The 24,191-nt window shown below is 39.8% G+C and overlaps 1 protein-coding gene, 1 long non-coding RNA gene and 1 pseudogene across 2 annotated transcripts in view; 1 reads left to right on the top strand and 2 right to left on the bottom strand.

Annotated features, from left to right (window-relative positions):
• Positions 1-3,166: 3,166 nt before the first annotated feature.
• The window catches only part of SMU1 (SMU1 DNA replication regulator and spliceosomal factor), a 30,269-nt gene continuing 9,244 nt past the window's right edge, over positions 3,167-24,191 (bottom strand). Inside the window, exons 5-12 of the mRNA XM_043927386.1 lie at positions 16,047-16,175; positions 14,480-14,599; positions 13,072-13,188; positions 12,323-12,450; positions 11,389-11,515; positions 9,219-9,386; positions 4,901-5,053; positions 3,167-3,672 (exon numbers count right to left, since the gene is read on the bottom strand). Coding sequence (XP_043783321.1) covers positions 3,574-3,672; positions 4,901-5,053; positions 9,219-9,386; positions 11,389-11,515; positions 12,323-12,450; positions 13,072-13,188; positions 14,480-14,599; positions 16,047-16,175 — 1,041 coding nt within the window. The 3' untranslated portion in view covers positions 3,167-3,573. The remainder of the gene's footprint in view (positions 3,673-4,900; positions 5,054-9,218; positions 9,387-11,388; positions 11,516-12,322; positions 12,451-13,071; positions 13,189-14,479; positions 14,600-16,046; positions 16,176-24,191) is intronic.
• On the top strand, positions 13,565-23,053 carry LOC122709976. The gene is made up of 3 exons (XR_006345790.1): positions 13,565-13,685; positions 19,127-19,137; positions 23,041-23,053. It is a non-coding gene; the product is annotated as an uncharacterized LOC122709976 (long non-coding RNA).
• LOC122709975 lies at positions 21,305-22,045 on the bottom strand (annotated as a pseudogene).

Here is a 24,191-nt window from a genome sequence, read left to right as displayed (position 1 = left end):
ACTTAGTTTGAAAACAATAATGGTTGCACAACAGTTAATAAGGTTAGTGCTACTGAATTATACATACTCAAAACGGTTGAGTAAGCTTTTACTTTTGTTTGACCACAGTAAAAAAATTTTTAGACATCACTAGAACAAAATAGTAATAACCTGGAGAGGCAGAAACTTGACAGGTTTGTAGTCTGTAAGAACAAACACCAAAAGTTCTTTTTTAACTCTAGCCAAGGTCATCAAAGAAATAGTGCATTCACAGAAGTGTAGCTCCCTGACCCCAGCCCTAATGCCTCCTTAATGATGCTCCCCCGTCCATTCATACTTGCAGGGAATAAAAAGCTAATTTTATGTCCCATGAGGGTCTTAGTAGATGGAACGTGGTGACAAATCTTGTGAAGTTAGCATTAGGTTTCTTCATGTGTATAATACTGGCTCTCAACCTTGGCCACAAGTTACCTTGGAAGCTTTAAAACATGATGTGTCTCAGGTATTTTGGTGTAGTTGAGCTGTGTGTACCCTAAGCAGCCAGGATGGTTATATACAGCCAAGGCCATACACCACCACCATGGGGATATAGTTACATTAAATTACTAGAACAGTAATACCATTGTTAGAATTGCTGTGTGGAAGAGGCAAAGAATGGCAGCCCTTGCTATAGCAAGTCTGTTCCAAACTGAGGGAGCTTCCTATCTTAGACATACTGGTAGTTTCCTGTTGTGAAATAATGTGGGGAAAGGAAGCATAGGTTCTAAAGGCACAGCGAGTAAAACATGCTTGAGCAAAGTACAGCAATAATGTTGCTTTTCCAACAGTATCACTTCACTTGATTATCTCAGCCATCTTCAAAGACCAACAGAACAAGTATTGAAACACCTGCCTTAAAGATGTTGAAAAGGACCCCTGGTCTACTTACTGGTTCTCAAGTTTGCACATGCTTGCTGAACCCCACTGCTGTATTTGGATGCTCTTTTCACTCCTCTCACCGCCTGTGTTCAGATAAGTCTTAACCAAATGTGGAGAAACACTCATGGATTCTTTGCCTCTATCCAAACCTTAAGATGGAAGAAAACGTGTGTGAGCTCTAGGAGTAAGTATAAAACCTTTGGCAACCTGTTTCTTCACTTGTATCATGGGACTCAGAATAGGCTGGCGCTCATAAAGCAGTTCTGAGAAACAACACTGCTCACATAGGAAGGACTCAGGAAATAGTGGTAGAAATACAAGCTGAAAAATGGTTAACAGAACACTGAATTATACCTAAGACTCAAAAAAACAACTGCTGTGAAATACTAGGTCATTAAATGTTTTCCAGAGTCATTACTGCAACAATTGAGTGGGAGATGGAACAGCTCATGGAGTTAACCTTTTGGGGGGCAGGGGTTAACTTGAATGCCATATATTTTGAATTTCTGGCTTCCCAGGTAGTGCAGTGATAACCAGCCAATGCAGGACACCCAAGAGATGCAGGTTCAATCCCTGGGACAGGAAGATCCCCAGGAACAAGAGATGGTAACATGAGCCAGTATTCTTGACTGAAAAATCCCATGACAGGAGCCTTGAGGGACCCAGTTCATGGGGTCCCTAAGAGTTGGGCACAACTGAGCAAGCATATGTGCATTTTGAGTTCCCAGTGCTAGAGAGGAGTGTCAAATACATGGGCTGTAGTAGCTCTCTAGGAACCCAGGTTGGGGGTGCTGGGTTGGGGGGTGCAAGCAAGGGCCCAGGAGCCCTTGTTCCCTCCCACACTGCTCAGCCATGCCCAACCCAAGTCCTCCACCACCTCTGCCTCTCCCCAGGGCTCCCCCTGCCGCCTTTACTGGAGGAGATGACCAGGAAGGGACTGGAAGAAAAAAGACTTGGGAAAGGCACATTTTCCCTCCCCAGTTTTGTGCGTTAACTTCCTTAAGAAAATATACTTAGTGGCCTGTTGTCTAGTCCTCTCCTCTGCCTGGCCTCCCTGGACCATACCATCTGTGCAGCACGTGCCTTGCACCTGTGGCACACTGCAGGGCCTGGAAAGGCTCCCCCTAGGATCACCAAAGCCCTTCACCTTGAGCTCTTGATGGTCCTTTGCACAGTCAACTCCAGAAAACTTTTCCTAAGCCATTAGATCTGGATAATGCTTCCCCAATCATCAAAACAACTCCGGATTTCCCCTTATCAACCACTAATCCTGTTAACTTGCTGCTTTTCCCCTATCCTGTGACAGAAATTGGTCTTTTTAACCATCCTGAGCATTAGATGCAAAAGCAGAAGAGATGTTTGCTAAAAATTCCTAGAAAAAGTAAGTGTACCGGTGCTGACTAGATTCTTGCTCTCCATGAGCCCTGGCACAAAGAATGCCTCTCAACTGCCAGTTCATGAGGTTGTGGGCTAAATCAAACTGGTTTCTTGGTTTTTGTAAGGAATGGTTGCATAAGCTCTTTTCTCTCCACCTTAAAATTCTTTTACTTAAGTGAAAGCTGCTCTTCACTGAGAGGAATGGCAGGCTACAGTCATGTAGACTCATGGCTATGGTTCAACTCGCAAAATGACACCAAATGACATTCTGGGGGAAAGTTCAGGTTTTGTGGTAAAAAGACCAAATTTGGGGAGTGTAACTGGGAAAGATGGATTTCAGCCATCTTTTCAGCCAAAGAATTATTCAGCCAACATTTTTACATGCTAGGCATTGCTCATCTTTGATACAGATAAGGCTGTATTTCAAGTGACAAAGGTTTTTAAGACTGCAAAATTCTCCTCACTCACCTGTACCTACTAATTGGGGAAATTAAGGGGCATAAAAGGCCTCCATAAAAAAGCTCACTTTCTTGAAAATGGTACCCAGCACAGTATCTTCACACATCAACATAGGCATTCCACATATATTGGCTAAACAGAAAAGACCCACATGCAAAATATTGCTGAGTTTTTGTTTTGTAAATCTCTTTTCTAAAATTTTTTTTTTTCATTAACAGCAGCACACTTTCAATGCAAAAACCCTCCTCTGCAAACAAAGGCAATATGACAACTGAATTCTCATAGTGGATCCTGCACTTAAGAAAAAATGAATGCCCTGGGGAGGGCAGTGAAATGAGATCCTATGGGAAACTGATTTCAGGGATAATAGGGTACTTTATCTAAGTAAATATGTTAACTAGATGGGCATTTATTTATATTTAAAAACAAAGCCTCCAGAAAGGTGTAAAGTTTATTAACATCTTAAAAAAAAAAAGGTGGGACAGTAAACAGCTAGTGAATTTAGCATAGTTCCTTATTTACAAGTTTTACTTCCAGAAGCCCATTTCAATCAAAGCATTTCAAATAATCAAAGTGAGTACAGTTTTTCCCTAAGAATACCGGTATTTCACTCTCTGCATAAAAGATTGACAGCATTAAGTGACTGCCCCAGTTAGAGTGAATACCTTGAAAATATATAAAAAAAGGTAACTGCTACTTAAACATGAATTCACAAAATTATTCTTGTGCCTAATTCAGACGATTTGCTTAGAAAAGCTGGCCTTAAAAAAAAAAAAAGCAACACATGAGTATGTCATTTTAAGTACATGCTCTCAAACTAGTTTAAAAAGAGAAGCTGAATTAGGGTTTCCAAAGCTTTAGCAGTCCATCTTCACTGTAAGTAGCAATCAGGTTCTGATGAGGGTGATGTGCAATACCAATCACATCCTTCTCGTGAACCTGGAAGAGGGAAGCACAGAATCAGGGTACAGAGGTCGCTAACAAATCACTGAAGAAGCTTCCAGAGCTGAACGGTGGGTAAGAGTGAAGCTTCTACTTCTCACCAAAGGAATCAAATCTAAGGGAGCCTCAGAGTTAAACACACAAACCAAAAACTCAAAAGGAGGCTATCAGATGGCTGATGACATTTTCTGTACTGTTCTTCATAATGTGTGTATCACACTTTATGCCAAACCACTCTTGGTACTACAGCTGGTCCCAGTCATCATCTGTTTTGCAAATATTAGGCCAAGACAGTGGCTGAGACTGAACAATTCCTTCAACCGAGTGAATTCACTATTTTCCTCAGCTAGAGGATACTGGCCACCTCATTCTGTTTTGTTCACATCTTTGCACTCTACTGGAGGAGGCTTCACAAGGCTGGTGTACCAAAAGTTCACTCAACAACAGTTTGACATGAGATGACTTCTCAGTGTTTACGTTCTTAATGTTCTCTTAATGTTTACGATTTTTTTTATACATTCACCAGACCATTTCTTCTTCCCAACTGTAGTCGACTGCATTTTCCCTGTCCACTCCTCCTTTGCATTTGGGCTGTTGGCAGCACTAATTCTAATCAAAAAAGAATGATGGACAGAATAATATAAACCACTTCCAGATGTGAGTCTTTAAAACATCCAGTGTAACCCCTTCAATTATCTTTTCTCCTAAGATTTAAAGGCCACATTTCCCAAATGGCACAGCTAAAAGATGGAGGAGGATGATGCAATTTTCATTGTTAGGCCACTGAAATTTGTAGAGTGTGACAGCAACTGCGTTAATTATTCCTTGTTACTAACTCAATGCTGCTTAAAAAATCATTAATTATTTTGACAAGTAACTAGCCTTTGAAAGCACATGCAGAGAACTAGCTGTATCTGTCACTCTCCAACCACCCTGAGGAGGTTTAACTATAGCTGGCTAGACAAGCACATTCCTTTTCCTCCTCCTCTATGTACACTCATCCTACCCACTAGAAGCTGAGGGCTCACTGAAGGATGACTTTTCCAGATACAGGAGGTAATTGCATACAATTACTTATGGGCTGTTTATTTTACTTAATGACATTTTTACATATTTTTACATCAAGATTCACAAGAACAGCAGTCTGAAAAAGGTTTACTTCCGAGTTCAGAAAGATACAAGCATTAACGATTTCTGTAGATGGCCTTAAGTCAGTAATACTTACTGTCAGAGTTCTCTCCAGCTTGCCAGTGACGGTGCTGAAGCAGTAGAGCACAAAGTCCTCCCCTACACAGTAGATCCATTCGCCACGGGGGGAGAGGGCACAGCACACAAAGTCACCACCTTCTCTCTTACCGGAGCTGAAGCTTCTGACAATCTAAGTACAACACAGCCCCAAGTAAAAACATCTGGATTAGCAGTAGTTCGCTGCAGCAGGGGAAACAGACAACTTTTATGTTATTTTGTACTCTGGTTTACTGTCATTTATAATTACATTACCAATTCCGTTCACATGTGCTAAATCCTCTTGAGTGGGAAATACACAAAAGATAAGCTATTGTAAGTCAGTGGCAGACAGAAATTTACACTTTCCATATCCCAGGTCACCAATCCTACTCTCTAATCTATTGAGCCATTTTATCCTGAAGCAAATTCTTTACCATACACAATTGCCTAAATCCACATGCTACTGGTTCTCAATGCTCTGTGACCCATGCCCCTTAGTTTCTGGTTTCTAACAGAATGAGATGTCCTCCCCATTCATAATGGAACTCTATCTCTTGAAGACCTTGCTTGATCTATTTTACATACCACTTAAATCATCATAAATCAAGTGGAGAGAAACCAATATCAAAAGGTTTAAAGGTTACATGTTGTGTGACTCTTATTTACTATACTCAAAATGAAAAATTAGAGTAGTGTCAAACAGCTCAGTGGCTGCCAGGGCTAGGGTTGTGAGAGGGATTTAACTATAAAAGTATAGCACAAGGGAGTTTCTTTGAGGGTGATGAAACAGTTCTATACCTTTACTGTGATGGTTACATAAAACGAGATGAAATTTCACAGAGCTGTTCATGTCCACCTCAAGATGAATGGATGTAAAGACAATCTAAATAAGGCTTGTATTTGAGTTAATAGTCTTGTACCTGGTTTTGATGTCAATTTCCTGGTTTTGATAATGCTACAACGGCTATGTAAGATGTTATCATTGAGGGATGCAGGGGAAGGGTGTATAGGAACTCTCTGCCCTGTTTTTGTAACTTCTTTATTAATCCAAAAAAATTTAACTTTTTTTTTTTTTAATTTAACTTTTTAATTAAGTCAAGCAGAGGGCACCCTCCATCCCTCTTCTGATGTCTATGTCAGAAGCCTTCTCTCTCCTTTTTATACTTTAATAAAACTCTGCTACACAAAAGCTCTTGAGTGATCAAGCCTGGTTGCTGGTCCCGAAGCTAAGTCTTCTTTGGAGATCATGAATTCGAATCATTCACCGTAAGCTATCATCTTGGGGGCTCATCTGGGATCTTCAAAACAAGGTAAGGAACGCAGAGCTCTAGCCTGCCTGTTCTTTCAGTGTCCTTTTCCTTTACTAACTACGGCGTGCCTGTGTGTGTGACTGACTGAGAGCCTGAGACGTTCAGAAAGAAGTACAAAGCAAGCATACTAAGCAGAGCCCTGCTTTGCGGTTCCAGGGTGCCTCGTAATGACTGAAGGCTGCTCCAAAATGGGGAGCTTTGTCAGGGGTTTATACCGACTTGCCAATGCCAAAAGGCACCCAGTGTCCCTGCGAGAGGAGCGGCCAGAAATGAGCGAAGCATGTGGACCAAACTCCCCTTTCTCAGTCACCTTTTCCTGGTCTCTTTGACCATTCCATAACTGCCTGGGGAATTAGAATCACTAACCTAATCAGCTGGATCATAGACTTTCAAGGGACTTGTGATCCATGTTGTTACTGTGTACTTTTACTTAGACCCCAAGCTTGGAATAGTCATGAGAACCCAGACTTGCTAGGAGCACATTCGGGAATGAGGTGGAACTCTAGCTTCAGCAGCATCTCTCTTGGCTGCTTCCATATGGGGCCAGAGTCCTAAAAGCAAGTCCCTGTCATAGCTGTGCCTCCAAACGCTATATGGATGGAAGTGCTGCTGGCGAGCATGAGGTTTCTAAGTCAGGAATCCCAGATGGAAAGTTCAGTGGGCTACTTCCTTTGTAAAGGAAGAAAAGGCTAATGACATTATTAAGAGGCATCTGCATAAGCTAACTCAGGAAACACAAGATAATTGGTTTAAAATTTTACCCATAGCTTTAATGAGGGCTTGAAATGCCCCTAGGAAGTGACTGTCTCTATGGCAGACCATTTTTGTGCACCAATATTGTCATAGATCCTGAAGCCTTAGAATTTACTATGTGACTCAGCTTTCAATCTTTCAACAGACATTAGGAGAACTCTGGCGGGTGACCCCTGATCTAGTCTCCAAAATTGGTCTAATTGCTAGGTCTGCAAAATGCTAGGTCTTCATCATCACTGGAAGGCTTCACGTGGTGGGTTTCTCTCATTCAAGGAAAGGACTTTCTTCAGCTATTAACCAAAAAAAATCATATGTGACCCTTCTTAATCTGAAAACGTCTAACAATCCTAAAATGGACTGGTATAACTCACTGTACCTTAACTATGGACATAATGTGACTTTTAATTCTGATTACAAAGTTAATGACTATTTTGCCTTACATCTGTGACTGTATAATGGGATTTGTTTCTAGCCGTCTAGAAGCTTTTAGGTTACAAATGGTTGTTTGTGCCGATACAACTTCTACAACCTCCTTCAACTTGGGGTCCCTGGATTAGAAACCCTCAATATGCGGATTAGGAGAATATGTTGCCTCAACAATTTAGGGACAATGCCCCCATCCCAACAGGAAGTAGTTATGGAATGAAAATGCCCCCTTTTTCCCTTGGCAACATAATTCTCCTAAAAGAAAAAGGGGTGAATGACAAAACTAATTCTTAGGTAGATTGATAAGGAATCCAGGGTCCTCAAGGAGGGAAGGGGTCCAGGACTCTCAAGGAGGAGAAAAGGACAAACTTCCCCCCCCCCCCCACATTCCTTCATCTTAGTCACATAAAACATTTTTTCTTTAAGCCCAGAGCTAATGGCTCAAAGGTTATGTTTTTCCTAAAACTCTATACTAATGATTATATTAGAACAATGTATCTCCTCCTTAACAAGAACCTGCTGACTAATCTTGTAATGTTAAGATGTATGTTGTGGGGAGTGGGTCTGGTAAGACCTCTCTATTGTTAGTTCTATTCTTGTTAATTTAAGATTTATGATGCGGGAGTGGGTCTGGTAAAAGTATATAAGGTCTTGATAAGACTACACTCGCCATCCCCCTTCTGATGTCTGTGTCAGAAGCATTCTCTGTCCTTTTTATACTTGAATAAAACTCTGTTACACGAAAAAAAAAAAGTCAAGCAGAAAACTAGGAAGTGGGCAGCTGTGGCTATTATGCAGTGTCCCAGCAGTACTGAGGACCAGCCATCTCAACCATGGGTTTGTCACCACCAATTTATCTTTTATAGGGACTCAAGCAATGGAAAGACAGTTCCATACACCAGCCCCTGGGTCTTCTCCATGCTCAGCAAGATCCCCAAGTACCCAGGTCAACATTTCAGTAGCATCACAACACATCCAAGGGCTTGAGACCTCAACTTTCATACTCCTCATGTCCCTGGTGCTACAAAGTGTGTTTCTTTGGGAACCAGCAGGTGTGCTGATTACAAACACACATCATGAAGACACTGTTGCTCTTCTACTGGAGTTCCACCTTAGATCATATGGTAGCTAACAGATATCCCAAACTCTTAACCCACACACTGTGTCTCCTTCCCTCACAGAGGAATTATTATACCTTAAAATCTTCAGTGAGGTTCTGAAGAAGATTTAAAGACAGACCAGGGGACTTCCCTGGTGATCCAGTGGTTAAGAATCCCCTGCCACCTGCAGGGGACACGGGTTCAAACCCTGGTCTGGGAAGATCCCACATGCCGAAGGGCAACTAAGCCTGTGTGCCACAACTACTGAAACCTTGCTCCATAGCCTGTGAGCGGCAACAACTAAAGCTCAGCTGCTCGAGCCTGCGCTCCACAACAAGAAGCCACCACAGTGAGAATCCTATGCACGTCAACTGGAGACTAGCCCCTGCTTGCCACAGCTAGAAAAAGCCCATATGCAGCAATGAAGACCCAGAGCAGCCAAAAAAACAAACCAAAAAAAAAAGAGAGAATTTAATTTATCCAAAGGATGCAAAAGAAAGACCATAGTATACAAACATCCCAGGAAAAGGAGCTAACTTTTGAGATGCCAGAAAGATGCTTTGTAGACAGTAGAATTTAAAATTTAAATAAGTGTCTAAAAAACAGTGTATCTGGTTTTCTGAATCGTGAACTGATACCTGATGCTAAACTGAATGTGTAGGACCAAGTCTCTCTGACTAGGGACCTGCCCACAGGGCCCGAGGAAAGGCACATTCTGAGCACTCACCTGTCCCTGCATGTTCATGATGACCACTGTATTGGATCTGTTGCAAACCACAAAGTGCTCTGGGTTCTTAGGAAGCAGGATCACACTGTTGACAGTGATGTCTGTCCCAGCAGTGCTGCCCAAGGATTTAAAGGTGTTTGAACATTCTGTGGTCTTCATGTTCCAGATCTACAACACCAAAATATAAGGCATAAACATTTAGGGGTGGAGATGCAGCAATTTCTAAAGTCTGGGGGTTGAGAATTAAGTTACTTTAAAAGAAAAAAAAAAAGGATTTAAAAAAAAAAAAGCTGCTTAAAGTCCAAATACCTAGCATTGCCATATACAAAAGAACTCCCCTATTTGCTGATTAACTGATAAAAACAAAAAAAAATCAGAAAGAAAATTTATGCTCTTTTCGTACAAAATTTCTCTTGGCTAACAAGTTCCCTAACTTTGAAATTAGCTATGTGTCAACACTGCTACTGTCATAAACAACCAGAAAGCTACCCGGTCCCAGAGGTTTTTTAAATTTATATACTCAGGATGCTGAGATTCAAATTTGGTGGGTCTAGTGTGGGATGTATGTAGCTTTGTGTATTTTTTAAAAGCTCCACAAATGATTCAGTTTGTACTGAGAACCACTCCACAGAAGTCACAATGTCAACAGTCACAAGCAAGGACCCATGAGGCGGAGGCTACTCTTGGCCACTTGGATGCCCTCTCCCAGTCTGACACCTCTTCTAATAGTTCTCCCCTCTAGTACTTTTCACCTTGTCCTTCTGCACTATTATGAACTGACGCAGATAAATCAGACATCATAGTTACTGAAGTCTGAGACATGCTTAGAGAAGGGATGAATCAACTGTAGCCTGTGTCTGGACACCACGCACATCGTGAGCAGTGATGATGTAAAAACCTCAAAGGCATGACTACGCTGTGTTTCTTCCGTGCCTTCAATGGAGCCTAGCACAAAATGGATGTTGAATAAATACCTAGAGAAAGGAGGAAATAGTTGCCTCACTAGTTGTCTCAATATTTATTTCCTTAATAAATACTGTATCATCTCCCCCAATAGCCTCTCTAAAGCCCAGCAGCCTAGGAGAGAATGAACATTTCAGTGATCAAGGGACTTCTAGAGTTTTCTGTCGAAAAAGTCAGTCAGATATTTTATCCCACCTATTGCAAAAAACTAAAGAAAAAGACTACAAAACAAAGAGACCTGTACAAGCTACCTCCCAGTGGCATTCCTATAGGCTGTAAGGCCCATATTCACAGCAGAGAGGGCAAACCCCGTGACTAACGCACCAAGAACTCTGTGTATTTCCGTTCCATCCTAAGGAAGGGTACATCTCCTACCTTCAGACTTCTGGTTCAATTCCCAAGCCATCACAGAAAGGGGTCTGACTGTTAGTGATCTGTGTTAGGATGTTTAGGTCTTCTGCCAGAGAACATTCATTTACAAAAGGCAATTTAAAAGCAGATGTACAATGTAAATGGAGTGTCTCAAAGATCTCTAGCACTTTTCAATTTGGACTGCCCATCTTTTCTAGGAAATGACGCCCTCTCTTGAAATAAGTAAATCTCTTAAGGCACTGAAGATCTATTACTTTCAGCTGAGAGCTGAAGATAGCAAGTAACTAAGAGGACTTAGTTCTACTCTACACCCATCTTGTTCCTCATTAATGCTATTAGAAAGGTCCTAATGTGGGGGGCCGGGTGTGGGGTGAAGCTGTGCAATAAAAGAGACCTATTTATTCTGCTACTGAGCCCTTCATGAATTTGACTGTTGCAGGTAGACCATTTGACTTTGTGGCAAAGTCAGATGTAACCACTGTAAACAGGAGTTAAGTTTAGAACTCTACACCTTTTCCTATATATCATATAGCCTGTAGGTTTGAGATCTGAGGTCCTAGGCCAACAGGAATTACCCACAGATTATGATTATTGTCACAGATCTCAATTATGGCTAAAATACAGAGTAAAGAGGTTTCAGTTCAGTCGCTCAGTCGTGTCCGACTCTGCGACCCCATGAATCGCAGCACGCCACGCCTCCCTGTCTATCACCAACTCCCGGAGTTTACTTTAGCCACCATAATTATCACCATTATCACCACTGAAAACTCCTCAAAGGGCAAAATAGAAAAAATGGAATAGACAACCCAAAATACATGAGTAGCAAATACTTAACCTTTACAGTGCCATCAGAGGATGCACTGATAATATAATGTCCGTCCTGTGTGAAGGTCGCTTCATTGACAAAGGAGGAGTGGCCACGGAATTCCTTCAGGGTTTTTCCAGATTTTAAACCATGAATTCTATCACAAATAAAAGCAAATGAAAAGATCAATTAATATCCTGTACACTGTGGTTGGAACCAAGTGTTGAAAGCATTTTAGATGAATTACAGAAGCTCATGTGTTAAAATATTAAGAACAGGGACTATGCAATTATGTATGCAGTAGTATTTTCTTTATGTCTAACAATCAAACAAAACCAAAAGCTTTGCAGAGAGGCTTGAAGAAAATATGCCACTGATACCACAAGCTTCTGTTCAGCGACAGACTTCTAGGTCTCTGCTGGGTCCTAAGAATCTGTATTTGTCACATGCTCTCTAAGGTGACTCCGATACAGGTGGGTCCACAGACCACACTGTGAGAAACAGGAAAGTGAAAGTGAAGTCGCTCAGTCGTGTCTGACTCTTTGCGACCCTGTGGACTGTAGCCCACCAGGCTCCTCCGTCCATGGGATTCTCCAGGCAAGAATACTGGAGTGGGTTGCTATTTCCTTCTCCAGGGGATCTTCCCGACCCAGGGATTGAACCCAGGTTTCCCACATTGCAGGCAGACGCTTTAACCTCTGAGCCACCAGGGAAGCCCATGAAGTGCTGCTAAAATCCCCTTCTGATCTCTCTTCTGGGTAAAGACCCAAATGGATAACACAATAGCACTGTGTCAGCTGTACTTTGGGGAAATAAGGTCCCACATTTATTTATTACTCATTTATTCCCTCACTGTCCATATAAAGGAATCCTAGTGAAAATACAGAAATCACAAACTAGTACCTTCCTCTGAAGTTTCATCATAGCAAACAAAAGTGAGGGCAGTTTGGAAATTTTTACTTACCTAATTGTCTGGTCAAAAGAGGCACTAAGGATCTGACTGCTATCCTTAGAGAAGCTTAGACAGGTGACACCTTTGCTGTGTGCCCTTTCAAATCTCCTTAAACACTGCCCACTCTGAATCTTCCATACCTTTATTTTTTAAAAAAAGAATAGTAAAAACTTGTAAATACAGTGTCCCATGTCCCCCTCCTACTCTGCAGAGCCAGGCAAAATACAGGGCTCACTAAGGTACTAAAAACAACATTAAAAATGCATGCCAATAGCTGAATATGATATGTCTGGTTCTCAAAGTACAATGACAACTTGAATCCTATGAAACTTAAACCTCTTTCCTTTTAAATTATTAAAACAAAAATTTAGACTCTAATTTCACTTAGCAGAGACCATTTCTGTATTTTATCTAGCCCAGGGTATGTGACCAGCAATTAAATACAAGCCATAGCTGATCAACTGCTAAGCATTTGCAGACCACCACCCCAAAGCAACACACACCATATAAGGTAAGCTATGGTGGCACAGCAGAAAGGGCACGAGCAGATCTGAAGTCCCAAATCTATCACCAACTGTGTGACTTTAAATTATTGGACCTCCCTAAGCAGAGGAGTTATCAGGATTAAATAAGAAAAACTAAAATGACTGGCATAAAGTTGATGCTCAATAAACAGTAGTTAAAAAACCCCATGTAGGGACTAGCTCTTCACAGAATTCTCAAAATGTCTACATATAAGACTTCATGTCTCTAATTTATACCTTGATTTTTCCATCTTGGGCACCAGTTGCTAACATTTCTGTATCTCTGCTAAAGCACATACAGAGAACAGCATCATCCATCATCATAAAGTTATCCTGTGCCTGGTACTTAAGATCCTAAAGGAAACAATGATAAGCAATTATCAAAATAACACAAAAACACCCGTTACCCCAGGTCTCTGCAAACTTACTGGAAGCAGGATAGTAGATTGTGCTGATTAAACCTCCAAAGCAAATAGTAGTGTCATGAACGTTATCCTGATGAACAACTGATAACACTGGGAGTACCTTTTTTACACAATTCAAATAAATATAAAAAATACAAACATAACAGCCTACATCTTTTGCTTACTAATCCTTTCTCGGCAAATTTCCCTACAGTTTCATATTGTACATCTTTAATAAATCTGAATTTATTTAACGGTATGACATGAGAAACATTTTTCCATAGTCAGCTACCTTCCCTAAAATGTATTGATTATTATATTTATTTTTCTTTTATCATCCATTACTGTTCATAATGAAGTATCTTTATTTTTTCTAATTATAAAGTGAGACTGTTTCATGGTTAAAAGAAAAAAAGGCAAACTGTAAAGAAATATACAATGTAGAAAGTGAAAACCACTCATAAACCCACTACACATGGAGTGGAATTTAGTACTCTATCATAAAGATTTAAATACATTTTAAATCAGTGGTTAGTCACTAAGTAGCTATTTGGGAAAATTAAGCTGGATCTATGCCAATTTTATCACCCTAATCAAATGCCAGATGGGTCAAAAATTAAACACAAAAAGAAACACAGAAGTATTAGAATAAACCATGGGAGAAAAGATGGATAAAATATGATGATACAAAAAACTATTACCTGTACAAAGCAAAACCATACATTAAGACAAAAGTCAAAGATGAAAAATATTTGCAATGCATATTACCAAGCTTGATTTCCTCAAACCATAAAGACCTCCTACAAATCAGTAAGAAGTAGTCCAAAAGAGAAATGGGCAAAGGATATGAACAGAGTTCACAGACTAGGAAATACTGGTGGCTTTTCACATATAAAGATATTCCACTTCATTCATGATGACAGAAATGCAGTTAGTACTACTAAAAGGTTAGACTATAAACAATAAGCAATTGCTTACATATACACATAGAATATTCCATAAAGATTACATAAGAAACTGGTAACTCTGGGTGCACCAAAGAAGGGAACTGACTGGCTGAGGGACAAAAGTGGGGAACAAGAGCCTTTACTGAATAACTGTTCTGTTTTATAAAATGTTTTATCAGATGTACATCTTACGCATTCAAAAAGTAAATTTAAATTGCAACTATAACAGATAACTTAAAAACAGTAACAGATAATTCTCCTACTAGAAAAATTAATATATTTAAAATACTTTACCTTTCTGATTTTTCCAGTTGTAAAGTTCCATACTTCAATGAATCCATCAACGGACCCAGTAACCAGATACTGACCATCTGGAGAAAATCGAGCACACTCCACATGTGATTTCTGACCAAACTGTTTCAAATGAAACAATGAAACAGATGCATTTTTATCTACTGGCCTTAAAACAATTCCCATATTAATCTTTTGAGAGCTCGGCCCTAGCACAGAGTCATAGCCAGCCTATATTATGGAGTTTGGAAGGGTGTTTCTGTACCCAGACACAAAGAAATGCTTGATATATTCTCTCCAACCAGTTTAACATTGAGGTTCACCATTGAAAGTAATTTGATTTTTTTTTTAATGACGTTGGTATTTCCAAAGGAAAAAGAAAAAAAACTATTTTAGCAAAGGACTTAGAACAAATAATCCTGTTAACTCAAACAGTAAGTTTTTACCAGAATCAGCCACTGTTAACATGATTTTCACACTAACTTAATATGGCATATGTTCCTATTTTTTTGTAATCTGGGGGAAAATAAATCAATTTTTCAAAATAAATGGCTGTTTTCCTTCATTGTTTTTTAAACAAATTTTTTATCACTGTTTCTTCTCATGACCTTAATCTGAACAAGTGATAATGTGTGACTGACTAACTCAAAGAGAACTAATTAGAGCCGACAAGCTGCTTGGGAAATGTATCCGGAGCATTTATCAGCACTGATGTTTCCATTAACAGATGGAAACTACAGTACATTAGACAGATGAGAACAGAGAAAAGCTCTATTATGAGTCTCATTTTAAATGCCCCATTTTAAATGCCCCAAAAGGAAGTGTTTAAAATAGAAAATCTTAGTCCAGCAGCATAATTTAATAGATTTCTATTTGTCGCAAGGCTTTTACCAAGGTAAATAAAAGTGCTGCTCAAAAATATCTTTACATGCAAGTCAGAACATATAATCCAGAAAAGATAAATTCAAAATATTAAGCCAAAGATGTTATGAAATATTTTTAAATCTATAAACTGAATCAGAGCACAAATCCAAAAAGAAATTGGAATAAAAAGGAGATGGTGAAGCAGCAAATACAATTAAAATTCTCGGAACTGCAACAATTACTTCATTAGACCAAAAAACACCAAGAACCAGCCAAGAACCAGCCATTAAGATGATAAAATTATTTTCATCAAACACCACTGAAGCCCACTTTCCAGTCCATGCCTAGTCCTTTGCCAAACATATAGCAGGCAAAAACACAAATGTTGAACAGGAAAATTACATAAGAGAGTTCATGGTTCTTAGTCCCAGGTTTAACCTAAGAGCTAAAGCATTTTTCCAAATGCAGGATTCCTGGGAGAAAGTCCAAGGGCGGATGATGGGTCAATGTCCAATGAATGTCCACTTGGTGATGCAGCTGAGGTGTGCCACTGCCAGGCCACAAGGGACCTCAGTGGTCACCAGCAGCAACCATGAATGTTGTCAGAGCTGAAGAATGACTTCTACTCCCCAGTCCAAGCTACTGGCACAGGGCCAGGCTGAGTCCCCAACAAGTGATTACCAACTGGGCAGTCCAAGGCTCCTACCTTAATATGCCTGCTCAGCTGTGTAGGAAACTTTTCTTCTTCGACATCTTTGACAGCTGCTTTGCCTCTGAACAGATCTATGGTCATGCCAGGAGGAAGCAATCCTTGGTGCTGCTGCCACTTCAATGCCTATGAGAAGAGAAATCCACTTGGGTGCTTTTAAAACCTGGTCCTGATTGCTCAAAGCCTGAAAGGGTGAGGTTCACAGAAGTGTGAGTCATCCAGACTCACCATCTCTGGCCATCCAAACACAACACAGCCTGGGCTATTCTGTGTGTTCTAGGATCAGAGCTTGATCTCAGGGTGGGAGGGGATTGTCAGAGCTAATGGGTCCAAGTTTCTACAGCCATTTTCTTAATAGGTGTGACTCCTATTATAAATAAAATTTGAAAAACAAAAATTTCCCATAGTTCCCAACATCCAAACACAGCTACAATTAGCATTTCATATGTTACCTTTTAGTATTTTCCCCCAACATGTTTAATTTATATAGCTATAGTTACACCTTATGTAAAATTTTATACCCTGTTTTCACCTATCATTATATCATGCTATGACATAACCAACATAACTAACATTTTCTATTCTAACATTATATTCTCTACTAGTGGATATTTCATAGCTTATTTAATGTATTAATGGACATTTATATTGCTTCTAATTTTTGCATTCATCTAAATAATGTTGCAGTGAATAGCCTTGGATGTAAGGCTTTTTCTATTATCAGGATATTCTCCCCCAGAATTAGATTCCTAGAACAGAAATTACTGAATTGAAAAAAGAACACAAACAGCTAAGGCTCTTTAGACACACTACCAAAATGTTTTCCCAAAAAGACACAACTACAATAGCAATCACAACTGCATTATAGGGAATGGAAAAACCATGGACGTTGGAGACAGACGGCCCTAGTTTGTCAACTGAGCTATTCTGAATCCCTAATTTGCCAACCAAAAGTCCAGAGAAAAGCCTAATTTCTAGAGTTGATGAAGGGATGAAACAATATATGTTACATTACACAGGGACTATTCTCTTTTCCCTTTGTTATAAGCAACAAAACTCAATAATTTTGGATGTCATCTAAAAACTCTAATGAGTGGAAAACTATGCCCTACTTTAGTAAATTCTCTGATTAGTCTGACCTCTTCTATTAATACGTTTGTTAACGACATATACATCTTCTGTTAACTGTTTACACATGTTCTTTGTTCACTTATCTACAGTTGGCTCACATTTTTCTTATCAATGTGTAAGCTTTGTAATGTGATCAAGATATTGTATCTGTTCGTGTTTCCCAAAAAGAATTTTTTCCCCCAATCTATCTATTTATTTATTATAGATTTAAAGGTTTCATCTAAGTTAAACTCTCAAGTAATGAAATTTGTTGACCTTAACCTTGGTGTCTACTTCCTAAATCACAGGAAGTCCTGTAATAGGAAGTCTGATATATTACTACCTAAGTTGATCTATATTCTTAAAATATATATCTGAAATTATGATTATAAAATATGAGGGAAGACTCTTATCTGACATTTCTCCTCTATTCTAAAGTAGGTTCCCCAACACCATACGCTAAGTAATTCTTCCTGTCCGTAGGCTCTGTGACAGTCTCATTACCACGTACTGAATTCTGATAAATAATAGGGTCAATTTCTTGCACTGCTGTTGCACTGGATGCTGACTACCAAAATGATCTAAACTACGAACCTCTGTTAAATGCTTCACTATTTCTAGGGCTAATATGTTCAACATTCTTCTTCCCAAAATTTCTTCATGAATATACTTCTCTAAGTTTATGTTTCCAGATGAATACTAGAATTCTTTTGTGATACAGTTCTAAACCCATTGTGAACTGGTATCAAGTGTCAAGTCTTATCCAGGAAAATCAATGTTTTATCATCTTCTCAAATGTATTTGTCCTGGAAGCTTTGAAAGGATTCTGCCTTTTTAAAAAATGAAAATCATTTTTTCTCACAAAAGTTAGGGCTAGAATTTTTATATTGTATAAACAAGAACTCTGTTCTCATTGAATATTTGAACTGGCTAGTGCTGATATACAGAAATGCAATCAACTTCTGTATGTTTTATATCTCACAAATTTACTAAATTTTCAAATTAATTCTATGATCACTATATTGTTTCTAAATACTGTTCTATTTTCTTTTCAAAATCCATATTTTGCTTATTTTTCATATTTTACTGTAATGACCAGAGGACTTATCTCCAATCAATGGGTACTCTCTGCACTCTTTACCTTGCAGTTTCAAAGCACTCCCATCTTTTAAAGGAAAAAACAAAAACCCCTCTCTTGCCCTCTGCTCTTCAGCTACTATGGCCCTCTTCCTTCTACATCACCTTCATCTCCTCCTTTTAACTACCAAGCTTCGTAAGTCACCTATACGTGCTGTCTTCACACCTCAGTTAATTTGCTATAACATAGCTTCTGTCCCCATCTTTCCACTGGAAGCGCATCTCAGATATCCCTATGACCAAAACCAGACTCCTTTGTGACCCTAATCTTCTCCATGATCTTGGCTGCTCTCAACTACAATAACCACTCATCTGCTTGAAACTCCTATTACTTTTTCTAATACTATTCTTCTTGGTTTCCCTTTTCATCTTTCTGGTTGTTCCCTTCTCTGTTCATCGTATGGACTTTAAGTGTTCCCTATGGCTTTCTTCTCAAATTTTTATTTTTCTTAGTCTACGTGCTTTTCCTAGGTAGTCATAGTTTCATATACGGCTTCAATTACTACTGCAATTTCCAAATCTATAGCCATAGCCAAAACCTCAAAGTTGAAGTTCAGAGCCACAAATCCCAGTACATACACTGGACATCTCCACCTGTATGTCTCATAGGAACTTCAAAATTAGTACATCCCACACTGATGGTCTGCTTCATCCTAACAAACTTGCCCTTCTTTTTATATTCTCCACCAAGTCAGTGAAGCCAGAATCCTAAAAGGGCAACCCAGAATGAAAGCCTCACTCACTCCTCAAATCTAACCATTCAATGTGGAGGACAAGATGAGTTTATTTCCACTCTTTCTAGGAACCCCACTGAAGTGACAATAATAAAGGAATAAAAAAGGTACATAACCCCAAAAGGCAGAGAGAATGAAAAAAGTAACAGCAGAAGAAAAACGTTAAATTTAAGAAGCTGCAAAGAGAATGGACCAGCTTGTAAACCAAGAAGAACAGATAAAAATGAAACCTAATTACACAAGATGGGGATGAAGAAGCCATAAGCAGTAAGCCAAATACCCTGCAAATTCCAAAAAAGCTTAGGAATTGAAGGAGCCACACATCCCCTCAAGGACAAGGCAGGGCATATGGCAATGATAAAATCTGAATGAAGAGCAATTAGCATCCGGGACCTATCTCAACTCTATGCATCAGGTGACTGCCTTGTCCAAGCCTCAAGAGAAGCTGCATGGTCAATTTTCTGGAAAAGCTGAGATCCCAGGTTATGGAAAAAGGCGGAGCTGAGGGGCAGAGTGTAAGTAAGAAGCTTCATGAAAACAGGGGGATTAAGTGCAAGCTTGTATGCTGAACAGGGAGATTTCTCTAACCTCCACCCCCAGGCAGGAAACTAGAAGACTACTCTTTGGAAAAGCTGATCAGTCCAAGACAATATATCTACAGACACATGAGGACCTTCACTCAGTCAATCTTATCAATTCTCAAACTCCACCTTCCATCCCTCCCCACACAGTTTTCAGCTTTTCAGTACTTCACTCTTACATCTGAGGGAAGCTTTTTTTTAAACACTGGCACCAAAACAAACAGGTAGAAAAAAAGGAACTCAAAGAAAGTAGGGACACAGTAGGGAGGAAAATAGTTTAAAAACTTGAATAGAGACCCATTGTATAGCACAGAGAACTGTATTTAATATCTTCATCTTATAATGACCTATAATAGAAAAAAATCTAAAAATTATATATATTCAGTTATATATATGTATATACACATACATATATGTATATACACATATATATAAATACATAGAGAGAGAATGAGAGAGAGGGGGAAACAGGGAGGGCAGGAGAGAAGGAGAGAAAAAGAAAACAGCATCACTTTGCCATAACCTGAAAATAACACATCAATGTAAATCAACTATGCTTTAACACACCAGCAACAACAAAAACAATTCAGGAACAAAGTAACTGGCACTCTCCTCCCAGTTTCCCTATTGTAGGGACTTGATTTCTATGTGTAAGAACTAAAGACTGACTGAATACTGAACCAACTACCTTACCCATTATCCCATCCCCACCCTTCTTTAGTTTATGCATGATTTCTCAACAAAAAGCTGAGCAGGCCCTTGCTCCATACCCAGTTTGTAAGCTAGGCATGAAATTTAGCCTATTATATTAATGGTATGTCCGACTGTTTGTGACCCCGTGGACGGTAGCCTACCAGGCTCCGCGGTCCATGGGATTTTCCAGGCAAGAATGTTGGAGTGGGCTGCCATTTCCTTCTCCAGGGGATCTTCCCAACACAGGGATCGAACCCGGGTCTCCTGCATTGCAGACAGACGCTTTACCGTCTGAGCCACGAGGGAAGCCCTATTAATGGTGGAAGAGTATGGGGCACCAGATCAAATTATGCCATTCCCACCAGTGATAACTTTCTTTAAAATATCACCCTAAGGCTCTGTTCCTGGCCTTCTTAACACATCCCCACCCATCAACAGAAAATTGGATTAAAGATTTACTGAGCATGGCCCCACCCATCAGAACAAGACCCAGTTTCCCCCTCAGTCAGTCTCTCCCACCAGGAAGCTTCCATAAGCCTCTTATCCTTCTCCATCAGAAGGCAGACAGACTGAAAACCACAATCACAGAAAACTAACCAATCTGATCACATGGACCACAGGTTTATCTAACTCAATGAAACCAGGAGCCATGCCATGTAGGGCCACCCAAGATGGATGGGTATGGTGGAGAGTTCTGACAAGAACTGAAAAGGAAATGGCAAACCACTTCAGTATTCTTGCCTTGAGAACCCCATGAACAGTATGAAAAGGCAAAAAGATAGGACAGATGAACTCCCCAGGTCGGTAGGTGCCCAATATGCTACTGGAGATCAGTAGAGAAATAACTCCAGAAAGAATGAAGAGACGGAACTAAAGCAAAAATACCACCAAGTTGTGGATGGGACTGATAATGGAAGTAAAGTTCAATGCTGTAAAGAGCAATACTGCATAGGAACCTGGCATGCTAGGTTCATGAATCAAGGCAAATTGGAAGTGGTCAAACAGAAGATGGAAAGAGTGAATGTCAACATTTTAGGAATCAGCAAACTAAAATGGACTGGAATGGGTGAATTTAATTCAGATGACTTTTTTTTTTTGACATGTAAAAGGTCTTAGTTTACTCTCTCTTTCATGAAAAATCTGCACAATCACCACAGATACAGTCACTGCAGAATCTTTACTCCTTCTGTTGTCCAATCTTCAGCTCACTTTTTGCCAGCACCAACACTGGCCTTTGCAGTTCCCTGCCTTTCTTCATTCTGTTCTTGCGTTCCTTTTGCTGTTTTCTTAAGGTCTTTTTCTTCTCATACAGGCCATGCCTTGCAAGCCTGTGTTTGGGCTCGCTCTTCGCGTAATCCAAGGAGTCGTAAGTCATGCCGAAGCCAGTTGTCTTGCCACCACCAAAATGGGTTCTGAATCCAAATACAAAGATGACATCTGGTGTGGTCTTGTACATTTTGGCCAGTTTTTCCCGAATTTCTGTTTTAGGTACTGTTGCCTCTTCCAAGGTGAAGAACATCAATGACCATTCGTTTCCGCTGAAGCAGTCAGTTGGTCATAAACTTCCTAGTCCGGATAGTTACTGTGTCGTTCATGATGGCGGCTGATCTTCAAGCAGCCAGGGAGGAAAAGAGCTCAGATGACCATTATATCTACTACTGTGGGCAGGAATCCCTTAGAAGAAATGGAGCAGCCATCACAGTCAACAAAAGAGTCCAAAATGCAGTACTTGGATGCAATCTTAAAAACGACAGATGATCTCAGTTCATTTCCAAGGCAAACCATTCAATATCACAGTAGTTCAAGTCTATGCTCCAACCAGTAATGCTGAAGAAGCTGAAGTTGAATGGTTCTATGAAGACCTATTAAGACCTTGTAAAACTAACACCCAAAAAAGATGTCCTTTTCATTATAGGGGACTGGAATGCAAAAGTAGGAAGTCAAGAAATACCTGGAGTAACAGGCAAATTTGGCCTTGGAGTACAGAATGAAGCAGGGCAAAGGCTAATAGAGTTTTGCCAAGAGAACATACTGGTCATAGCAAACACCCTCTTCCAACAACACAAGAGAAGACTCTAAACATGGACATCACCAGATGGTTGGTACCGAAATCAGATTGATTATATTCTTTGCAGCCAAAGATAAGAGAAGCTCTATACAGTCAGCAAAAACAAGACTGGGAGCTGACTGTGGCTCATTCCTTATTGCCAAATTCAGATTTAAATTGAAGAAAATAAGGAAAACCACTAGACCATTCAGGTATGACCTAAATCAAATACCTTACGATCATACAGTGGAAGTGACAAGCAGATTCAAGGGATTAGATCTGATAGACAGAGTGCCTGAAGAACTATGGACAGAGGTTTGTGACATTATACAGGAGGTAGGGATCAAGACCATCCCCAAGAAAAAGAAATGCAAAAAGGCAAAATGGTGGTTTGAGGAGGCCTTACAAATAGCTGTGAAAAGAGAAACAAAAGGCAAAGGAGAAAAGGAAAGATACACCCATTTGAATGCAGAGTTCCAAAGAATAGCAAGGAGAGATAAGAAAGCCTTCCTCAGCGATCAATGCAAAGAAATAGAGGAAAACAAAAGAATGAGAAAGACTAGAGATCTCTTCAAGAAAATTAGAGATACCAAGGGAACACTTCATGCAAAGATGGGCACAATTAAGGACAGAAATGGTATGCACCTAACAAGCAGAAGATATTAAGAAGAGGTGGTAAGAATACACAGAAGAACTATACAAAAAAGATCTTCACGACCCAGATAATCACGATGGTGTGATCACTCACCTAGAGCCAGACATCCTGGAATGGGAAGTTAAGTGGGCCTTAGGAAACATCACTACTAACAAAGCTAATGGAGGTGATGGAATTCCAGTTGAGCTATTTCAAATCCTAAAAGATGATGCTGTGAAAGTGCTGCACTCAATAGGCCAGCAAATTTGGAAAACAAAGCAGTGGCCACAGGACTGGAAAAGGTCAGTTTTATTTCCAATCCTTAAGAAAGGCAATGCCAAAAAATGATCAAACTACCACATAATTGCACTCATCTCACATACAAGTAAAGCAATGCTCAAAATTCTCCAAGCCAGGCTTCAGCAATATGTGAACCGTGAACTTCCAGATGTTTAAGCTGGATTTAGAAAAGGCAGAGGCACCAGAGACCAAATTGCCAACATCCACTGGATCATCGAAAAGCAAGAGAATTCCAGAAAAATATCTACTTCTGCTTTATTGACCATGCCAAAGTCTTTGACTGTGTGGATCACAACAAACTATGGAAAATTCTTAAAGAAATGGAAATACCAGACCACCTCACCTGTCTCTTGAGAAATCTGTATGCAGGTCAGGAAACAACAGTTAGAACTGGACATGGAACAGCAGGCTGGTTCCAAATAGGAAAAGGAGTATGTCAAGGCTGTATATTGTCACCCTGCTTATTTAACTTATATGCAGAGTACATCATGAGAAACACTGGGCTGGATAAAGCACAAGCTGGAATCAAGATTGGCAGAAGAAATATCAGTAACCTCAGATATGCAGATGACACCACCCTTATGGCAGAAAATCAAGAACTAAAGAGCCTCTTGATGAAAATGAAAGAGGAGCGTAAAAAAGTTAGCTTAAAACTCAACATTCAAAAAACTAAGATCATGGCATCTGGTCCCATCACTTCATGGCAAATATATGGGGAAACAATGGAAACAGTGACAGATTTTATTTTGGGGGGCTCCAAAAATCACTGCAGATGTTGACTGCAGCCATGAAATTAAAAGACTCTTGCTCCTTGGAAAAGAAGTTATGACCAACCTAGACAGCATATTAAAAAGCAGAGTCATTACTCTGCCAACACAGGTCTGTCTAGTCAAAGCTATGGTTTTT

This window comes from Cervus elaphus, chromosome 16, assembly GCF_910594005.1.
Source record: "Cervus elaphus chromosome 16, mCerEla1.1, whole genome shotgun sequence".
NCBI classification, from domain to species: Eukaryota; Metazoa; Chordata; class Mammalia; order Artiodactyla; family Cervidae; genus Cervus; species Cervus elaphus.
The sequence above is the reverse complement of the archived record's forward strand: the minus strand, read 5'-3'. Positions and strand labels throughout refer to the sequence as shown.